The sequence below is a fragment of the Convolutriloba macropyga genome, chromosome 10, assembly GCF_964194025.1.
Source record: "Convolutriloba macropyga chromosome 10, txConMacr16.3, whole genome shotgun sequence".
Taxonomy (NCBI): domain Eukaryota; kingdom Metazoa; phylum Xenacoelomorpha; order Acoela; family Convolutidae; genus Convolutriloba; species Convolutriloba macropyga.
In genome coordinates, this window is record NC_134477.1 from 43,860,601 (window position 1) to 43,881,962 (window position 21,362).

The 21,362-nt window shown below is 33.2% G+C and overlaps 1 protein-coding gene across 3 annotated transcripts in view; it reads right to left on the reverse strand.

Moving 5' to 3' along the window:
- Positions 1-21,362, reverse strand: part of LOC142348151 (uncharacterized) — a 149,026-nt gene that overhangs the window by 47,798 nt on the left and 79,866 nt on the right. For all 3 annotated transcript variants that reach the window (XM_075399361.1, XM_075399362.1, XM_075399360.1), the window contains 4 exons: positions 14,958-15,376; positions 10,119-10,245; positions 8,932-9,397; positions 8,473-8,665 (listed from right to left, as the gene is read on the reverse strand). In XM_075399361.1, coding sequence (XP_075255476.1) covers positions 8,473-8,665; positions 8,932-9,397; positions 10,119-10,245; positions 14,958-15,376 — 1,205 coding nt within the window. The remainder of the gene's footprint in view (positions 1-8,472; positions 8,666-8,931; positions 9,398-10,118; positions 10,246-14,957; positions 15,377-21,362) is intronic.

Genomic DNA, 21,362 nt, shown 5'->3' on the forward strand with positions numbered 1-21,362 from the left:
GCACTCGGGTCGTCCCGAAGCACCGACTTCCGGTCGCACCCGGAAGTTAAAAATAGCACCAATAAAAAACCCTTGAAAAGTTACCCCAGCCCTCCAAAAATCATAAGGCTACTACCAATACTCCACGAGCAATTTAAATTTTACGTCCTGCAGCACCGGCATGCGTTAGTTCCGTGCGGGTTGGTCTGGGGTCAAATCCGACTTCACAATCGGATTCCTCGTACCCAGATTAGTCTATGCCCCAATTTTCAGGTCAATCCGACTTCAACTTTTTGAGAAATTGCTATTTCAATTTAAGTGTTAACTACTTTTCCGCTAAAACTGCAATTTAATGTTAAAAATCATAATTATGCTTCCTAGACTCGTCCCAAGATCATCTGCTACATGACTCTAGACTTGATACCCATTGCAACCCTTAACTAGCCTTATATCCTACTCAAACACTCATTTCTCCATTCAAAATATCGAAAACCCTCAAATCACGCCACTTTCGGTGTTAATAGCTCGGGGTTGGGTAGTCGGATTGGCCCAAAAGGTATATCAGCCTGAGAGGATCATTGGGTGTACCTGACATTAAAATTTCATAAGCGTCCGCTTAATTTAACTCCCACATTTGCAGGGCACCAAGTTCTGCTACCCCCCTTGTCTTTGTCACTTCAAAATAGCACATTTGTTTACTTAAAGCACACAGAACGTGATCAACTTAATTTATTTCACCCTTAGTTACTTCAAATTGAAATTCCAATTTTGATCAAAGTATCTAGTTCACTTCAAATGTTCGCTCTCTAGTTTTCATCTAAACTTAAGTCACTCATTTCGACTTTGGCCTGATGCACAAATACAACTTTGCTAAGTAAACGAAATGCTTGTGTTCATTAATTTGTTTCTTTAAGATATATCACTCAACTCCCTCTGTGGCGCCTTCGAAATAATAAGCCTTTAATAACAGAAAGCTAAACGCAAATACCTAACTTAACTTGTCTAATTTGACCTAAATTATATATCTTACTCTCCCTCTCCCATGTTGTATTACAAAAATTAAGGACTACTACAATTTCAAACCCTTTGCAGGTCAATTGATAATGAGGACGATTTGGCGAACAAACGTTTTGGAGGCAAACCGGAAAACATCAAGCATTTTGAAGAAGCTATGTTCAATTCTTCAACCACTCCACAATTAAGGTAAGCAGTTTTCGAATATCAAAAAGCATTTTAATCTTCACAGCTAACAAACCATAGCTACATTTAAAGCGGCGCTTTTGAAAGTTCAAAAACAGATATTAGAAGAACCAGTTTGGGTTCGCAAAGAGAAAACTAATTATTTAGTGCGCACTAGAAAACCGACGCAGTTAGGTGGAGTTCAGAATAGCGATAACATGAAACAACATTTTGCAAATGGAATTTACTATTAGGGTGGGATCAGACGGTGAACTTCTGAGCAGACGGTCAATGATTCCGCACTATTCTGCGCTCGCAAGGGAATGTTCCCACAATCGTAATACAAATCGTAATAGTGCTTTCATTCATACAAACATACCAAAAATTTTTATTCAACGACCGCAGCAAAATAATTTTTTTCTTTAAAAAAAACTTTCCGAAATGCATATGTCTGAAATCGATGTTAACGCCTGATTTCACGATCTATCAGGGTTAGAAATTTGTTTTTCATCAAAAAACAGACTCCTAAAAAACCTGGATTTTAGTATTTTGGAATCTTTTCCGTTTGTGCCCCCAAACTTAGTGGGTAAATATTATTTGCACCCCCAAACACACGTGTCAAGATTGAACATGTAATGACACGTGCTCTGTAACTGGGGGGAGCATAAAGTACTGGGAGCATACAAGGAAAAGATCCGTATTTTGTTTTAAATGGTATCGGCTGTGATTCATCACTTATCCCTCTTTGCTTTTCCTTTTCCCTGATGCTAAAAACTCAACGATTCAAAGATTAATCTATCTGCAACTCTGAAAAAAGATTAACAAATGGTTCTATCAGCATCTCTGAAAACACCGGCACGATAAAGAATAGAAAATAGAAATACAGTCTCTATAGACGTGCCTTGCCTTCTCCAACAACTGAAAACAAGTAAGTTATTTTTTTCAGTAGTCGGAGAGGGTAACACGTCCGTCGCGACCGCATTTCTACTATTTTCTATTCTTTATCAAGCAGGCGTTTTTAAGGATGCAGTTAAAACAATGTCCTCATCTGTTCCAATTTAGTTTAAAAAAGTTTAAAATTTTTTCAAAAAGGTATACGAAAGAAGCACATTTTTATAAATCAGTTTTATTTTCTTAAAACAACACACAAACAAATAGCCAACGCTGAAAATAATTATTTGACCATTTAAACATTCGATAATATGCAGAAAGGAAAAGAACAACAGCAGAGACATCCCTCTTAATATTCTGCAATAAAAAAATAGCGTGAAATATACACTACTAAAACTCGTGAGTATATTTTGAGTTACCAGCCAGCCGTACTTACAATCACAATGGATGTCAGGTATCATACGCTGTAACCTCAAAGCAGCGATTCACGTCGGCCGACTAGAGACGCATTAGCTATTTATTTATATCCGTAGTTATGAGTTGATGAGTTTAGTATAAAGCATCACGAAGCAGTCAATTTTCATTAAATAGAGCAGTAATATATTAAAATTGAATAATCTTTTGACATTAAAATTTTTCGTTCTGTTTTTGAATTATTCTTCGCAACTATATTTACTATTTTTCTCATAATTTTTAAATGGTCATAATTAGTCATTAAATTGCATCTATTCTATTAAAATTCATTCACTCATATCGATTCCTATATGCTTACGTTCAGGAAGCAAAAATGTAGGAAAAATACGGAAAAACAATAAAAAATGGAAAAGCCAGCTGTATCTTGGGAAAATGTTGACGGGTTTATGTTTATTTTTCAGGGATCTTGACCGATTAACGCGTTGTTAACACCCCCTACTCTATTCATATTAAAGATACATAAATAAAAGGAATTCGATTAGATCTACTATTTTTGGGAGAACAAAAAGCTAGCTGAATTTTGGTAGGAATTGAAAAAAATTGTAGCAACAATAAAAAAGGAAATATCTTTTTCGTTCATAAATTCAAACATTAAAATAAAATAGTTTGAAATACAAATTTCCGCAATATTAGCTATGAGTCCTATAACTAAATGAAAACACATTTCAGTAGAATACTTGAATCCAAATTATCCTGAAAAAAGCGCAATCATAAAACGCATGAAGACTTTATTTCACGCCTCGTTCTGAGCTCAAGCTTAAAATCGATCTTTTGATGAAATAATTATGACCTATTCAATAGCAACTGAAGCCTCACTGGAGTCTTTCAAAGGGGCGAAAGATCCACGGAGGGTGTATAAAGTACTATCAATTATTGACTGATGTTTACGGTCCTTTGTTCGATCTGTATTAACGTATTACTCCTATTTAACGGTCAATTTTAGAAGGTGGATCAGCAAACAAACTATTTTAGAAACATTATACAGCAAAGACGAGCAATGAGAGAAGTCGAATTCTTGGATTAAAAATCTAATTTGACTCGAGTTTATGGAAATGGACACATTTAATGAGATCAAAACTTACAAACAAGACGATTATGTAGACACAGAGAATCCAAATATAATTCAGTTCTAAAAATGCTTAAAATCAAAGACGTCTACAACATTTTGTGATGAGAAACTTAATGCTATAAATATTATTAAGTCTTTTTCATGCTATGGCTTTAAAAAAACTCTCCGATTTTGAATTTCAATTAGCAATGCGAAAAGAACGGCTCATCCTTTTTCATCTTAAAAGGTATATAGTTATGAACCATTGCGGGGACTGAATATCATTTTGGGACTAAAAAAAATGAAACCAAAACAAATTAATCTCGAGAATTGCACAATAATCTCAGTTTTGCACAATTTTTGAATCAAAAAGGGCAGAATATTTAATTAGCCTGATGGCTATTGATAACTTTGACTTGTAATCTCACTTTGACTTGCAATCTCATGACTTGCAATCTCATTTGCGTATAAAAACTAACAATTGTTTTAATACCACAAACCAAAAAATTCTCTAACATAGTTGGTAGGTAACACCTTGTTATTAAAATATTTGCACTGGGAGATGCGGTAAAAAATAGTAAAAGTTGGAATTTTCAGAGCCACCATACAATCCGGTAACGTTGAAAATATCCAAAACTTAAGATAAACAAAAAATGGCAAATTCAATAAGCAGAACAGTCGATTAAATCTCACGAAAGAACCAGTCTCCAAAATTTATATCACCCAGCCGTAGAAGACACAGAATGAAAAGACTAGAAGTTGAAGACAATTTTTAAAAGCTGAAGTTTTTTAATGAAATCAAAAACTAAGGTCCCAATTTGCAGAAAAAAGTCGACGTATCAGAGAAAATTTTCTCAATTGTTGGCAACACAGCATTTAAAAACTTTTAATTATAGTTATCTCTTCAAAAAACCTTTGATAAAATACGCCGAAATCTTGAAAAATTAAAAAATAAGACAAAAAAGAAAGATTGAAAATCAAATCAGAAAAAGCTTTCAGCAAAAAAAACATAACCCCCACTTTCAGAACAACTGAGAAAATCTATATTCATTTTTATTAAACTTAAACTGAGTCATTCTCAGCAACTGACTCATCTTCAGCATTTTTTTTTAAAAATCAACAAACGAAAAAAATGGAAAGAAATCATGAAAAAGCGGAAATCTTGAGAAAAATTAAAAAAAGATAAAAGTAGAGAAAAAAGCTACAAATTATTTTGAAAATTGAAATATTGACCAGGAACAGTAAAAAGCCACAAATTGGTATGAGGAGCTAATGATCACGATGTAAAAAAAGGTTCTGAAAACACAAAATAAAGCTGAAAAAGTTAGAAAGTAGAATAACAAATAAATTTTTCATTTGGCCTCCTCAAATCACCGAATTCATTAAGAGAGCTTTCAGCAAAAGCATAAAACTGATATTATAAAATCAATGAAAAAAAATTCCCCAAAAATAGAAATAAAAACATTGAAAATATTGAATTAGAAATCAAATTTTCATTTAATGAAAAACGCTTTACGTCAAATAATAATTCAAATGTTAAAAACTCAAATGTCAATTTGCTGACACAGCATGACAATCCTTATTCCAATAAAGGAAACCAAAATCCAGAAAAATTTAGAAAAATTAGACAAAAACCGTAAAATCGATTTGGTATAATTTTTATATAGAGCTTATTTTCAGCATTTGAGATGAGACGTTCATCCTATCATTTGAAAGTCCTCTATATTTTTCAAGGATGATATCTGTGGATCATCTAAGAAAACGGAATAAAGGCCATAAAAAAAACTAATTTGTCTTCTGGTAAACCAAACTGACCAGGAATTTTAATTGAAGTATAAAATCTATAGTTTCAACCAACAGTTTAGAATTTTCCATTCTCATTTACATCTTCATATTACAATCAAGGGTAAGAAATTGCCATACTCAATACAAGAATATAGCGAATTAGGGGAATTTTTACAACAGCTCTTTAATGAGATGCATTAGTGACGTCAGATTTGTCACAAGTATATCTGAGGTAAATCCAGGATAAAACTGTAAGTTTCCTGCTAGGCACTTCAAAATCTAAAAAGATGCTAGACTAATTGCTTCTGTTGCCTCTTGCACAATTTTTGTACATTTTCATACATTCAACAAGTGTCGTCATAATTGAATGACGCATCTTACAAAAATCTCTGAGATGATGGTTTCAAAAACTGGAGCTTAAAAACATCAATTCAAATATTTTAGATTGAATGAAATTGCCAACTAGTTAAGGCCTCAGCTCTCATAATTGCAGCCAACTAAAAAAGTAAACATATAATCAAGAAACTATTGGTTTATAATTTTATGAAATATAACAACAGTTCGAATACTTTCTAATGGAAAAACTACTTTTTAACTATTCTTTTAATTGTCGAATATAAGTGAAACACTATTAAAAAAGGCAGCATCAAAAGTTATTCGAGGGGTTTGCAACCCCTCGAATAACCAATAATTTCTTGATTATATGGTTACTTTTTCAGTGGTTTGCAATTATGAGAGCTGAGGTCTAAAACTCAGAAATTATATTTAAATAACAGATATATATATATATATATATATATATATATATATATATAAGGATTGCGATAGGATTTACTTCCGAATTCGCGAGCTAGATAATTTTAACAAAACACCTCGTAAGAGACTGTAAGTAACGCAGAATGTTCCAACATACCCTTCCGTTTCAAAAAATGTCGCTATAATAAATTTCGTTTCTTCGAATTATCTGAAAAATACTGGAGGCAGTTAAATCGATATTGGTTCAGCATAAAAATTGGATCAAAATATGTATCTAACAATTGCAAAAGCTGAAAAAGAGAAATTCCGTCAACGGGACCAAAAAATACTTTTGAACTTCAACTTAACGAAGTTTTTTCAGAAAATTGAAAAAAGGTAAATTTCAAAGTGATAAAGCTTAGAAAAGAAATTTACATAGAATTCTTGCGTACCCTATAAAATGGTAGCTTCAAATACCTAAAGCAAAAAAAACTTCTCAATTTAAATGAAGCTTACTTTCTTTAAATTGGTGGAAAATTCAAATACAGATCTGTTGTTTTCAGAAAAACTGTATTTTTTTCAACTGTATCATCTAAATCTAAGTTTGTCTTTTGGCTGATACAAATTTCAAACAAATCGTTTCTTGTTAGTTCCGACAAAAATTCCAGAAACTAAATCTACAAGCAAACTGAAATTCTCCTATAGAATCACAAAACTGCCAAAAACTATGAAGCAGTACTCAAATTGTGCAAATGATTTCTATTTTTTTGAATGCCCATTTAGCAGTAGAAGAATAGTGAAGAACAAGGTGGAAAGGCGTCACTGAGAAAATTTGTAGATGGTTTTAAAAGAGCTCAGTAATTGTTCAATTTAAGCATCTTTTTCACTCATATTTCATCATTTTGCCTCCTTTGTCTACAGTCCCTAACCAGGTTCGATGGAATCCTGTTGTTTATTCAAACTTACTGAGGCCATAAATGGCCAGAGAATAATTTTAAGACTACTTCATGTATTCCGAAAATTCTATTTTTTAAGCGTTTTTTGTTTAAAACGATCATAAAAACTAAATTTTAATAATGCTCGATAAAAAATTGTCATTTTAACCTTATTGAGACAATTAGCATAAATCGTTCAACATTCCATAAAGTGTCTTTATAAAAAACATTTTTTTTTCTGTTTGTTTTCCTCTGTTTACTTAATTCAAATGTTTGCAAATTCAGCCTGAGGACATTGTAACGAAAAGGCAAATACTATAGCTGTTTTCAATTCAGGAATCCAGAAAACAAAATATTACTAAATTTTCCAATTGTTCTGTTTCTCAGCACGCACTCATGCGACAATTTTTTCTCCCACATGTATTAGGTCAAATTCCATCTGACTAAACTATCTCATAGAAAAGAAAAAGAAGTTCAGATAGTTCGACAATATATAGATAAAAACAGAGTTAAAGTTTATAGAGTTAAAATTTCCCCTCTTTGTCTGGCCTAAAACCTTGTTTTTTTTTGCATTTGATGAACCATATTTTTGTTTATGAATTTGCGTCTTCCAAACTTGTTCGCTTTCTTTCGAACAAGAAGAAGTCATGTTTAAAATTAGGTCAGATAAGAAAAACCTGATAAAAATATATTTTAGGATCCTTTTGTTTTCGAAACAACATTCAAAGTTTTCTGTTTTTTAAAGAGTCATTCATTTACTGACATCTTCGATAGATCAAATTAAAACAGATAAATTTGAGAGGCGCTGCAAATTTAAATTTCACAGAAAAAGCAAATTATAGAGTACAGATTTTTTGTTTCTCTTCAAGAAAAGCTTTCTTTATATGAAATGCATGCTGTTAATTTGTTTGTCACTTCAGTCAATTTATATTATGTTGAGCTATTGAAAATTGTTCCAGATGTGATTTTAGATACCACATTAAAGAGCGAGAGAGGCAGTTGGTTTCGCTTCATTTTATTAATATTTGGAAAAAAATTTATTGATGTTTTCATGGAGGTTTTTCTGGACGTTTTTCCGTCAAATACTCTTTTTTTTATTTTTACGTTTGATTATGGCAAAATTAGTTGTTTTGTAAATTAGGGCGTCGAGGTCATTTTCATTAAGCAGCTCATAGACCAAACTAGGGAAAGTTTTTTCACCAACCCCGCCGTCAAGAATCTAGCCAAGCATAACTCATAACGGTATATACAACATCTCAATAACATCTCAATAACGGTATATACAAATTGTAATGGAAGCCCAAAATTATTAGGCTATCATGGCAATCCCACCTCTTATTAGATCATACAAGCCATTATCAGGGCAAAACAAGCTTTAATTTATTTGCGCAGGCTAATGACACATTAATGTTTACGGGCAAAAAGTAAGCAGATCAATAAACTAACTGTGGTATCCCATTGGGCAGTGACAGACAGTATCGGGTCCCATTTTAGACAAAGACGACTGTCCAATGATACCTCCTCGCGTCAGTGTGTTCCAGTTGAGTTTGACACAGTTTCCTCCATTCTGACATGAACGAAGGAGACAAGGGTCGTAGTACTCACACTTGCTACCGAAGAATCCCTTCTGACAGTCACACTAAACATATTAGTATTGAAAAGTAAGATTTATGAAAATTCAGGTGTCACGAAATCATCAGAAATATCACAAAACAAAGAAATCATAAACTCATAATACCAGAAAAATGAATATCACGGACAATAGTCCTGAAGCGAATCCTGAAATCTTCTTATCAGAAATTAAACAAATCACTTTATCAAATCAAAAAATAAAAACATCGAAATCAAACCTCCATGACCAAAATCATTGCTAGAATTCTTCATGACCAAAATCAAACAACTTACATATGCATTGTTGCCATTTAACGACAGCATACACTCCCCGTTTCCCGAACACACGCTCGCATCTGTACACGGGTCAATTTGTTCACACCTTGCCCCATTATATGGGGGCTTGCAATCACAAATATTACTACCAGGGTCGCATTTACCCCCATGTAAACAATCTCTGTCGTTAGAGCACGGACCTTCTAGTATATTAATTTTGATAGGTTCGCAAACATAGTGCATGGTTGTTAAATTTCGACAGATAAAATCTCTCCCGCAAAGTTCGTCTTTGCCTTTTCGCTGGCAGTAGTTTTCACTCTCACATCTAGCCCCGTAGTAGGGAGAGAAACAGTTGCAAGTGTACAATCCCAGAACCAAATCGGTGGCTACACAAATTCCCCCGTTTTTGCATGGCATGTTCTGACATGGATCGAATAGATCGCAGTTTTCACCACTGTATCCTCCCTTGCATTCACAAGTGTACCTGAAACATAGAAACATAAAACTATTTGGATCTTTTCCGTTTCTGCCCCCCCCCCCCCCCAGTACGTTATGCGCCCCCAGTTACAGAGTACTTAGTAAACAATTATGTAAAAATATGGCACGTGCGTCTGGGGGGTGCAAATAATATGCGCCCACTAAGCTGGGGAGGTGGGGGGGGGGGCACAAACGAAAAAGATCCATCTATTTTTATTTGATTGTTCATTTTTAGTCAAGAGTTGGAAGTGGTTATGATGTATACGTTGGGTGACTCTGATGAAGCCACTGAAACTTGACATTTGTCATAAACCGCAAGAAGGTTTGAGATACACGCGAGAATTTTGAAAGTACTTGAGCAGTCACGTAATCTTGCTTGAAACACACATACTGTTTTTACTATGAAATTACTCTGAACAGTTTGAATAGAGTTGCTCTGGTTTTTTTTTCTGGACATAAAGACCAACTTTCTTTATGTAAATAAGTTTGAATATAAGCTTGAAAAAAAGCTTGAAGAGTCCTGTTGTTTCTTTCTTTTCATTTTCATGAAATTAGACAAAAGCAAATGAGATCAAATGTGAGACACACAATCTCATGGCAAAAGAAGAGAAGGTCAGGCACTCTTACACTCCAATCGAATTTCATTCAATTCTATACAAATCTGGCTTTATGAGTGTGGCTGATATAAAATATATATTTAAAAAAAAATACATTACAATGTTACTTACCCATTGTCACCCGCGGGTTTGCACTTTCCATCGTTCTGACAGGGATCGCTGACCTCGCACAGATTGTAATTCTCACATCTGTCTCCGTAGTAACCAGGGCGACATTCGCATGTAGATTTATTGTGCCCTGAATATTAACAGCTATCGGTCTCAACTCCAGAAGATACAATATAATTATACGGCTTAAAAATTTAGGTGTTGTCAATCACAACATGTTGTGAAAGCTCATTCAAAAATACAAACGCATAACTCTGGTAAATGACTTTGTCTCTAAACATCAATTCAAAAAAATGTCAATCAAACTTAAACACCGCCCGTTGGTTCAACATAATTTGAAATGAATCTTTGAACCTTTATTTTCCTTTCTTCCTGTGTTACAAAGTCCAAACAAAAGAAGTAAGAATAAGCAGAAAGAATAAATTGTTTGAAAAATTCACAGATTATCATTTCATCTCATCCGCAGCAGAACGTTTCAGTACATTATTTGATCAAAAATCAATTACATGTAGTTTTAATGAAAATTGACTCTAATAGAAAATACTCTTAGAGCTTATTTTTTGCACTCTACTGGAATGATTTAAAATTAACACAGATGCTGGTTAGAGCGCGTTTGCACATAATCAAGGAGAGATAGAAAAAAAGTGAAAAAACAAGGGGGTAGATCATTGGAAATTTTAAAAAGTACCCGAAAATTAGGTACCCGATAAGTACCCGAAATATAAACAAGCTATGTTAATACCAGTCTGGTCATTTTTTGTTTCACTAGAAAGAACAAAAATTAAATTGAGTTATACATTTCGCATTCAGTTCAAAAAGACACCAACATCAATACAATTTCTCAAGCAGAAAGAAAAACAACGATTGGGCCAAGTGAATACCTAAATTTATTAGAAACTGAAATTATGGTTTTATGTTTAACTTCTATCAAGTTTTCAAACCAAACTTTAAACACTGAGGTCCTTCAGCAGACAAAGTTTTCTGATTATCAGGTCAACCCCTACTAAGCTTATTGCAATTTTGCAGTGAGAAAAAAAGATTTTGTAAATATGAAAAAGCTTTTACACATTTGGCTGAAAACTTATAAAGCATGCGGCAACAAATGACTTCAAATGTCATAAATTCAGCAGCTGAGTGTTGAAAATCAGCAAACGAGAAGCCAGTAGACTTCTTGTAGACACACGCTACGATGACGGATTAGATGAAATAACTCAGCGAACTGATTAGAAAATGATACTGGCACAGGTCTGGAATTACAATCAAAAGAAATGAAAAAACTGATCACCAATATTTTACGGTATATTCAGTCTTTGATAATCAGCAATTATATGAGGCAAAAACAAACTAAAAACTGAAAAAACATTTGGACAAAGGAAAACTCCTCTTTCTTTGCACTACAACACTTATCAATACAAATCAAATTATTCTGAACAAATATTAAACCATTGGTAAAAAAAACATTTATGGAAAAGCCAGCAAAAAGTAACAAATATTGATATTTCGCAAAGTTCTAGAAAAATGTCCTTAAGCAAAAAACACGTAGGCTCAAATTAAAACACGTAACCAAAAATTGAAATCCGTAACAATTTCATTCTTTTCTGTTATTCAAATCTGCAAATATTAATTGCAGTTAGCGGCAAAAAATCGAAAACTTTCCAAGTAAACAGTCTCATATTTAGAAAAATGCTACAAAATGAAACCATTCCACCAATATTGAATTACAAATGTCATGAGACGTGTTATTGTTGAGAAAAAGACCAATAAAAACAACAAACAAGTAAGGACACAGCTCAAAAGGACACCACGTCTCAATTGAAAAAACAGTTTCAAAATTACCATTGAAAACTAAAAACACTGAGCAGATCCGCTTGACTTCAGTAGAATTCACAATTGAGCTGTATAAATGCGACTTAATTGAAGGTCGAGAAGAAAGACAATAAGTCATCAGGCAAATTCTACAATCCATAAATATTTTTGAAGACAAACGATTTCAAAGTTATGAAAAGCATAAGCTTGGACCTCAAACAATATGAAGGTCCTTTGATTGCTTCTTAGACAGCCCATCTTTCCTTTCTTTAATGAGACTGTGTGGTACTACCACAATAAAAACAACAACAACAAAACAGGCAAAACTAGAAACATGGAAAACAGGAAAGCACAAAGTCGGAGCCTCAAAAACCATAAACTATTGACTGAATTCGATTCACAAACCCATCTATTCCTCGTTAGAAAACCCAATGGCACCTGCTGCTAATAATATTTCATGATTATAACACACAATGGCAAACCAACGTTAGTGATCAGGCCTCAAAGAGAACAACAAAACACGGGCAGAACTCAAAAAATGACCAAAATCTTATGAGACCCGAATGTCGAATCATACAAACAAATAAGCTGAGGAAAAAACATAGATTCAATTACGTCAGTTTAAATGGTCAATGGGTTCTTTCATAACCTAAATTATATGACAATAAAATCAATGTTACATCGAATACAATCAAAATGAAAAAAAAAACTAATAATTTATTCAGGCCTGTGTTTTTGTATTTCAATGACTGTTTCACCAAAGAACCACAAATACTGTCCAGTATCAAAAACATAAAATTTATAAACGCAAATAGAAAATCCAAAGGCCAAGAAAACATCTTTTAGCGCACAAAATCAATGCAAACACTGGTGTTTACTTCACAAGAAAGTGGTTGGGACCAGTTATTTATGGTAACAAGTTACAAGTTGTCAAAAAGAAGAAAAAAGGGGCAAAGCTCGAAAGACATTGAGCTCGTTGAAGCATAAGGATTCAAAGCCATACAAGCCACTAAATATCAAATGAAGGCATCCAATATGTTAGGATAAATTGCATCTCTAAACCAAGCCATTGAGACCTGTCAGTATTCGAAATACGTTGTACAACTACAAAAAGAACACCAAATACCCGCAAAAAATCAGTTCAAATTTGCCAATTTAATTGTAAATAACGGGATAAATCACCAAAAAAAAACCAAATAAACCAAACTGCAGATAGAACCAGCAAAAAAAATTTTAATTGTTTTTATCATATTCATTGAACCATTAGTTAAGGCACAAGACCAGTACAGATTTTTTTTCAACGGAACGAAAACACCTTATTAAAGAGACTACGCAAGAAAATTACTGATATACTTAGAAAAAATATTACAAATGTTATTGGAGCTATTAGCTATAAACTGAACGCATTAGAAAGTTTCAAGAATACGAGTTTGTTTAGGAAGCAAATTTGATCTTTGATTAATGACAATAAGTCATAGAACAACAAAGAGAACAACAAATGCAGGCAAAACACAAATAATAAATTAAAGTTTATGAATACACTTCGTTCAAGCCATGAAATGTTTCTATCGGTGCGCGTCTATACAAAACAGGTTTCAGATTTTAGCGTAACATTGTTTGGCAAAAAAGTTCAATATATCAAATTTTAAGGTGTTTTGGATAAGTATTAATTTAAATTAGAGAAAGGCTGAAAAAATTTTTAGTTCCAGAACACTTTTGTTGAAAGTGGAAGTAAAATAGCATAATCCTGGTTGTCGAAGAATGAATTGTCAGTCATTAGGTCTATGTTTTCAGAAAATTTGGAGAACGTGTGCTGAAATACATTCAGGGCCTCAATTTTTAGGAAAAAATTTTAGACCCAATTTTAGACAAAAAAATTAGACACAAACATTGAATCAAACAGTTCAGCAGCTCTCCGCAATCCCTCCTCTGTTTTTAAAGGTGAAAAAACTCATCGATAATAACTTTACAATATTTTAGCAAATTTAATGTTAGCAAAAATTACGGAAAATGTGAACAAAACAACGGAAATAAGCCAAATGTTCACCATACTTTATACCTTGATAACTTCTCGGAATAAAGAAACTGAGCAATCTTTTTAATTTAGTATGCTACATTGGAGGTTCTTCATATGATAACAGTCACAACTCTCAACGATGAATACATAGATCGGCCAGAATTTGATTGAGAAAATAAAAATCCCAATTGAGCATATGGTTCCTCCTCTCACTCAGGTGGATGGGAACAAACAGAGTACTCATCTTAGACCTTCTGAAAGCAGATTCTGGAAACTCTTATCTCTAAACATAATACTTTTTGATTATGTCTCCATACTGCTCAACCAATGAGTGACATCTAAGCACATTTATCTTAATCGTAGCTACACATCCATATCATTTTTGCACAGCGCAATATTATCTTTACAAAAATTACCAAATATTCTTATAAAATTATCTAGTCTGCAAAAAAGAATCTCTCGCAGAAAGCAGCTTTTAAAAACAAATTGAAGTAAATGCTGTAGGCTCGAAGCTCAGCAGCCTTATTGTTTCGTCAGTCATATTGCATTTCAGAGGAGCGCTAATTTGTTATCTTTATGTACGTGAAGGCATTATCTGTTAGATCACTTCAAAGTAGTAGATAAAATACAGCTGATGAAATACTGTAGCAAATTATCCTAGCTGTCGTTTTCGCATTTACAAGAATTTTAAATAAAAACCATCGAAATTTCAGACCTGAAACCAACAATTCTTCTCTTCGTATATCAATTTAAGGAACTGCGCTGTACTTTTTGCTTAACAAGATTAGGGGTAAAAAAAGGTTCGTGGACTAAAATCTCAGCTTTAATTAAGAACAAAGGAATTCCAGATCAAACAAATTTAACTCAAGATTTTATTGAGATTATTATTAAGCTCCTGGAATAAAATTTAGAATTTAACTTAAAAATCATTCTAAAAAAATTGAATTTAGGTTAGGTTTTTAAAATGAGGTGAAAATAAATATCCAGCCCACAATTAATTGAGCTAGAAAAATACTAACCTGTAAACGAGCATACTCCTTGGTATTCACAGTAGTTTTGTGTCTTGCAATTATCCCAAAATTCGCAATTCTCCCCTCGAAAGTTTCCCATGCACTCACATTTGTACTCGTTTTTTCCATACCTCTCGTATGTTATGTTCTTACATATTCCCTGGTGTTGGCATGGAGAATTTACACACTCGTCGAAGTATTCACAATTTTTGCCCCAATAACCGGATTTATTGCGACACTTGCAATGGTAACTGCCCGAGATTGCATCCATTCGGCATTCGCCTCCATTTTTACACGGCTGCGAACTTTGGCATTGGTCTTTAATTTCGCATAACTTTCCCAGCCATCCTTTCTCGCACTCACATTTGAAAGAATTACCGTCCGTGGTACACTTACCATGGTCACACGGCTGGTTTATGCATAGATCCCTAAAATTTAAAACCTTTAATGTGACATCAAACTTTACCTCATTAGGAAAATTTTAAAACATGCGAGTCAACGTTGTTTGTTCTCTCATCCCAGTCGGTTTTTAACACCTATCAATGAAACATGTTGAAGAAACTTGAACAACATTGCCTATGAGCGCCTATATCATACGAATAACTGAACAAATGGGTAATTGAGTTTTCAAAGATTGAGGTAAGATGTTAGATGCCTTTTGGCTATTCCCAAAACATTTGAATAACAGGGAAACTATTTCTAAAATTTCGCTAAGAACAGAAACGTTAAGCAACTTTTCGCCGCGATGATCCGACGGGTGAAATCTGTTCACCTTTTAAAAAACTTTTCTTGCTGTTAAAAATAAATTGCCACAGAACTAGTCATCAGATTGTTCGAAGCAATTCAACATCAACCCAAGTAGCAAAACCGATAACTCTTTTCTTATCTCCGGCTCTTGAATCGTATTCATAAACTGCTCGCCACTATGGGCCATATGTAAGATAAAACAGATAGCACCAAACTTTTATTTTTTAAAGAATTTTTTAGCACTGCGAGGTAACAAAGACAGGTCGCATTTTTTCAAATGGATTGAGAAAAATGTTGCGGTTTTAAGCTTTAAGTAACGGTTTTTCTGCTTTGATACTACGAGTTTTAATAAAAAAATTTCTGATTTCTGAAAATTTTTCCGTTTTTGAGGTTCTTCTTGCCTTGTCACATTATTGACAGGTCTGATATCGCATCATTGGGGTAAAAAAGCACTCTTGAACATATCAGTTTTTTAGTGAAAACATTATCGTTTAACTGCGTCGACACAAGTTCCGGTCTATTTGCGCTTTTTTAAAGCCCAAAAAACTTGTATTATAATCAGTCAATGCTTTTTATTAATTTCAAATTTTTGCTTTTTTGTACGTTAATTACAGATAACAACAATTCCAATCAAAGCGTACTTATGACAGATCCCATTGGCTTCCTATGGAGTTTCAAGGAAAGCTATCTAGTTCTAGTCAAAACCTTATGGTCGTTTTTAACTTCTAAAAAGGTCTTATTACGGTTTTAACTGCTTCGACATAGTCATCTAGCAGAATTTAATTAAAATTTTGCTTTATTTATCGTTAAATTGTAGCCGCATTAGAATTTTTTTGTGTTTACTTGTTACCTAGTCTCGTTAATTACAGGTCGCATATTAAAATATTGGTGTTAACGAAAGGCATAACAGAACATATCAAACGTTTTTAGTCTATTGCATTTTGTTTTACCCGCCTCCATAACAGTTTTTTTTCCAAAATCTTAATTTTCTTATGATTTTGTCTTTTTTTGTCGTTCTTGTTGTCGTATGATAATTTCTGGATAATTTCGAGTCTTAAATAAAATGTTTTAAAAAACTAGAGTATTATTTAAATTTGCACTTCGAGGTTTTTTTATCTACTAGTTACCTATTCTAATTAATCACAAGTTATGTATCACACCATTGGTGTTCAAAGAAGACGCAATTGATCATATCTCAATTTTTACCGAATAAATTTTGGTTTTAACGGCTTCGACACCGTTTTCTTTCAAAATTTAATGGAACTCTTGTGTTTCTTCTGATTTTGACATTTGTTTTCGTAGACGTGAGACATATCCTGGAAAATCAAAGGTCTCAACGTCATTGGAATTTGAAAGAGTTCAGTTGATATCTAATGGTTTTCATTATTTAAAATTAGTTATTTAAAAAAACTTTTATTTAGTTTTGCAGTTTTTGTTCAATTTTGTCTACTTGCTACTGAGTCTCATTATGGACCGGTACCATGCTTTTTCTTGTGAAGTGTAAACTTATTTTTTAGTTTAAGTATTATTTGACGCTATATTGACTTTGTTGTTATGTATTTTTTTTTCGAAAAAATGACATTGAGTTTTGGATGTAAATGTCTGCTGTTATTTGATTTTTTGTGTCTTGTCTTGTAGTCTTATTAATGGCAGATCTCACCGGCCCATTAATGTGGCATTATTTTCTTTTTTAAGTGATTTGAGCTGGAAGCAACATTTTTATTCATACACGAATTATTTTTGATCAAATTGTGAGACTTTTGAAAGTTTTCGATCTCTTCCCCATTTGATCGACAATTACACCAAAATTGTGGATAAGCTGGGAAGTGTGGTCGGAAAATTATATGCGAACGCGCATTACCGAGCCTCCTTGTTTGATATAGAGTTTGAGCTTAGCTCGAGGAATGAAAATCGCCCTTCAGTCATATTTCCGGACATTGTAAAAATGGTGACCGTCCTGTAGAAATAGACTATTTTGGCCGCAATTCGAACATAAAACTACGCAGACAAAATCTTGTATCCCAAATTAGAAATTTTGTGACTTTGTTATCCTGGTCTTTAATTAATCTTGCAATGATAAGAAAAAAAACAACACTTTTTTTTCCCTGAGCGTGAAATGTATACATCTTTCCAATATTTCATAACAATTACAGATAGAGAAGTTGTTACAACTATTCATAACTTTGCCTTTGTGAAACTATGGCGGCCATGAACAAAATTTAAGGCATAGTTATTATTTACTAACTAATGAGCAATTATCAATTCAGTTGAATTACTGAGGGATATTACGTATAATAAATTACCGTCTGCTGAGCTCCAAAAATTCTTTTGTTCACGTGGGTTTTTGCCCTGCTGGTGAAAATAGTACCAGCCAAAGAAAATAGTGCTATAAAAAAATGGTGCATTTTGATGGGAATGCGACATAATTAAGCAGGACATAAAAGCACCAACATATAACACGCTAGAATCATTTCTTCGGAAGATTATTCATTTTAAACTTCATACGATTGAGTCCAGAGGTTCTTTTTTATCATCATCAGAATCAAATATTTCCGTGCCATCATGTTCTTATGCAGCCGTTTTCATGTTCGATTTTATATCAGATAGTCTTAATATTCACATACAAATGGAGAATAGATCCATGCGCCGATAAAGTTACAAACATTGGAACGTGCTATGCTCAGGTCATTTTAATGGAGTCTTAATGTAAATGAGCCAATATTGAAATCTAAAAAAAACTTGAAAAAAAATTGTTGAAGTAAACATTTTTTTGGGTGGGGGGAAGGCATGAAAAGCAGGTCTTAAAGTTTGGGTGTTATCCTACAAAAAATTGTTCGTAGGTAGATTAACTACGTCACGCTTCATTTTCTGTAGAGAAATTACTACCCAAAGCAAAGCTCGATTTAACTTAAAAAGCTCAAAATATTTTAGTTTTATTTCAACATTTCTGTCTTCAAGTCCAATTCCGAGCAAATATATTTTAATTTCTCTGGAAACTCATTTTTAAAATTGCAAATCACCCCGGAATTTAAATCAATATATGTGCACGAGTTGGCTGCAGCATTAGAACAGAACAAAGGTTCCATGAAACATCTGATGTTTTGTAGAATTAAACGACCTCTCAGATAATTGAAGCTTCCTTTCATGGCAAGAGAAAACGAGTCTTTTGGAGTCATGTTCTAATGCTACCTTTTCAACCAGGAGTCTGGTCGGGTTTCAGAGGAAACAGTTCTTTCCTTTTCTTCCCCGGCATCTAACACGCAATCATCTTATTAAAAATATGCCCAAAAATAGGCCCGAGCAAAATAAGGGTTCAGTCATCAAAGTATTATACATACAAGCCTTGATTTTTTTAAAAAAAAATAAAATCGGAGCAATCAAGAAAGCGAAAATTAAAAACTAGTATAAAAATTTCTACAATTTCAATTAATAATTAGTTCCAATTACGAAATGGGGATTCGATCTTTTGCTCTTTAAAAAAACATTTGTCAGAGCGCACAAGGGACCAAAGAAATTGAAGCAAACCTATCAAAGCTTTTTTTTGAAGTTGGGTTGTTAATTATTTTCATTATGAGAAAAAATAGGTGTGAAATTTTGATTCAATAAACAACTTTGTTAAATCAGTGTGGAAAATTTTGGAAAACATTTCGAAGTTTTTTCCTAACATTCTGGTTATTAATTAGTTTCAGTTTCAGAAAAACAAACAATGTTATTGCTCGGGAAAATATTAGCGAAGAAGAAAAGAGCTGATGAGATAGTGTCTGTTTGTACTCTGCCTAGGTAGCAAATAAAGTCTTGTGAAAAGAGGAGAAATTGCTTTTGTTTGTTCCCGTGGTTCTCAATGACACATCTACAGTAGGTTGAAATGATGGATTAATTTTGAACGAGCATAAAATTCTATTTTTTCTCCTTCAGTTTGTAAACAGGTCACAAAACACGTGAAATGAGAGACTGTGTTCATCTCGGCAGCATAATTAATTCATGCTGTATAATATCCTTAAAAGTAAAAAGTAGTACAAAAGGGGGAAATTTATTCACGGTCTTGTCACCTGCCGATTTGACAAATTTTGTTTTGATTTTTGCAATATAAGACCCATTAAGTCTGCCTGCTGTTATTTGCGATTCGCAAAGCCATCAACAAAACCACACAGCGTAAACCACAACAATAGACAACAGCCACAAATTTACCTTTTTAACTAAAAATTACAAACGTTTCACAAATTGTGCTAAAACGGATAAGAAATATTAAGCCGCTCTTTAACAATAACCCAAAAACAAACGCATCGTTTCACCAATTTTGTTCTTTTAGCTGTTTCTAAAAACGCAACAAATAAAAACCAACTTCAATTTAAACAATGGCGTCAATTCAGTGAAATACGATAGCAAAGACAAGCATTTTGCTTAGAGAAGGATTTATAAACAGTCAAATGTCAATGTTTGTCGTGTGTCATAATCACAACTTGTTTTAATTGCGTTTTCATAAAGGGAACCGCGCGTTTCAAATTCAATGGTTGATAAAACCAAGCTGCAATGAGTCCAAAACCCGCAGCTGAAATTGTGCAATGTGGTCTTAGCTCGAAACTAAACCACTGAAATCAAATCGCTTTCACATAAAAAATGAGTTTAAAAAGCTTTAAATTGCTTTCTTGCGAAAAAGTCAGTGAATTAGACATCATTTCTTTGGCGCTTATTTAGATAATGATAGTAGCATTTCTGCTATTTTTAAAGGTAACAGAGTCCATACTTCTCTAAAAAACAAATTATGAAGACTTCCATCAAAAAAAGACTTTGCACTTTTCAGACACTGATAGTCATTTTTGAATTAGCAGATTCCATGATTACGCACAAAAACGTTCATTTTGATCCTGTGAGAGCTCAATTTCTACTAATTCTTTCTATAAGAAAAGAAGGTACAGCGGTAAGAAGGGGGCTTTCAAAACTGCCTTAGGTCTTCTTATCCACCATCATGTCGCATAACCACAAACATTTCTTCAGAATTAAGAAAAACTTCAAAAATTTGATAGCAAAAGAAATATGGGATTGGCTTCACTTTGTTTGGCAACCACTTATTAACAGAAAACAAATTAATTTTTCTAACGAAACAATTTAATTATTTATAGAGCAAGAAAGTAGTAAAAAATGGCCCAAAATACCGAAAGTTACAACACGTATCTTTTTATACATGCAAAGGTGCCAATTGTAAACCAAAAGTGAAATCAAATGTTTTGAGTTTCCTGGAACTGAGCTTCCTGGAAAACAAAATGACAAAGGTGAAACCGTAATGAAGTTGTAAAAAGAAGTAAAATTGTTCGATAAAAATAGACTGTCAGATAAAAACTGAAATGAAATGCAAAAATACTACAACTAATGTTTATTACAACAGTTCAATACAAAGCGGAACAATTTTCAACAACCTTATATTGCAGTATATACAATATTTGCAGAAAAAATAATTCAACTATTTTTATTTGTGATATGTTGATATCGGACATTTAAATCTCCGCAAATATTTACTAATAAGATTTCAACAGCATTTTAAAAAAAATTGCAGGCCCAAAGTTTCAATGAATATCAAATGAAGATTACTAACTGGCATTTCCAAAGGTATATACGCAAGAAAAACCGTTAAAAGGTTACAGAAAACTTCAACAAATAAATCTTTCCGTA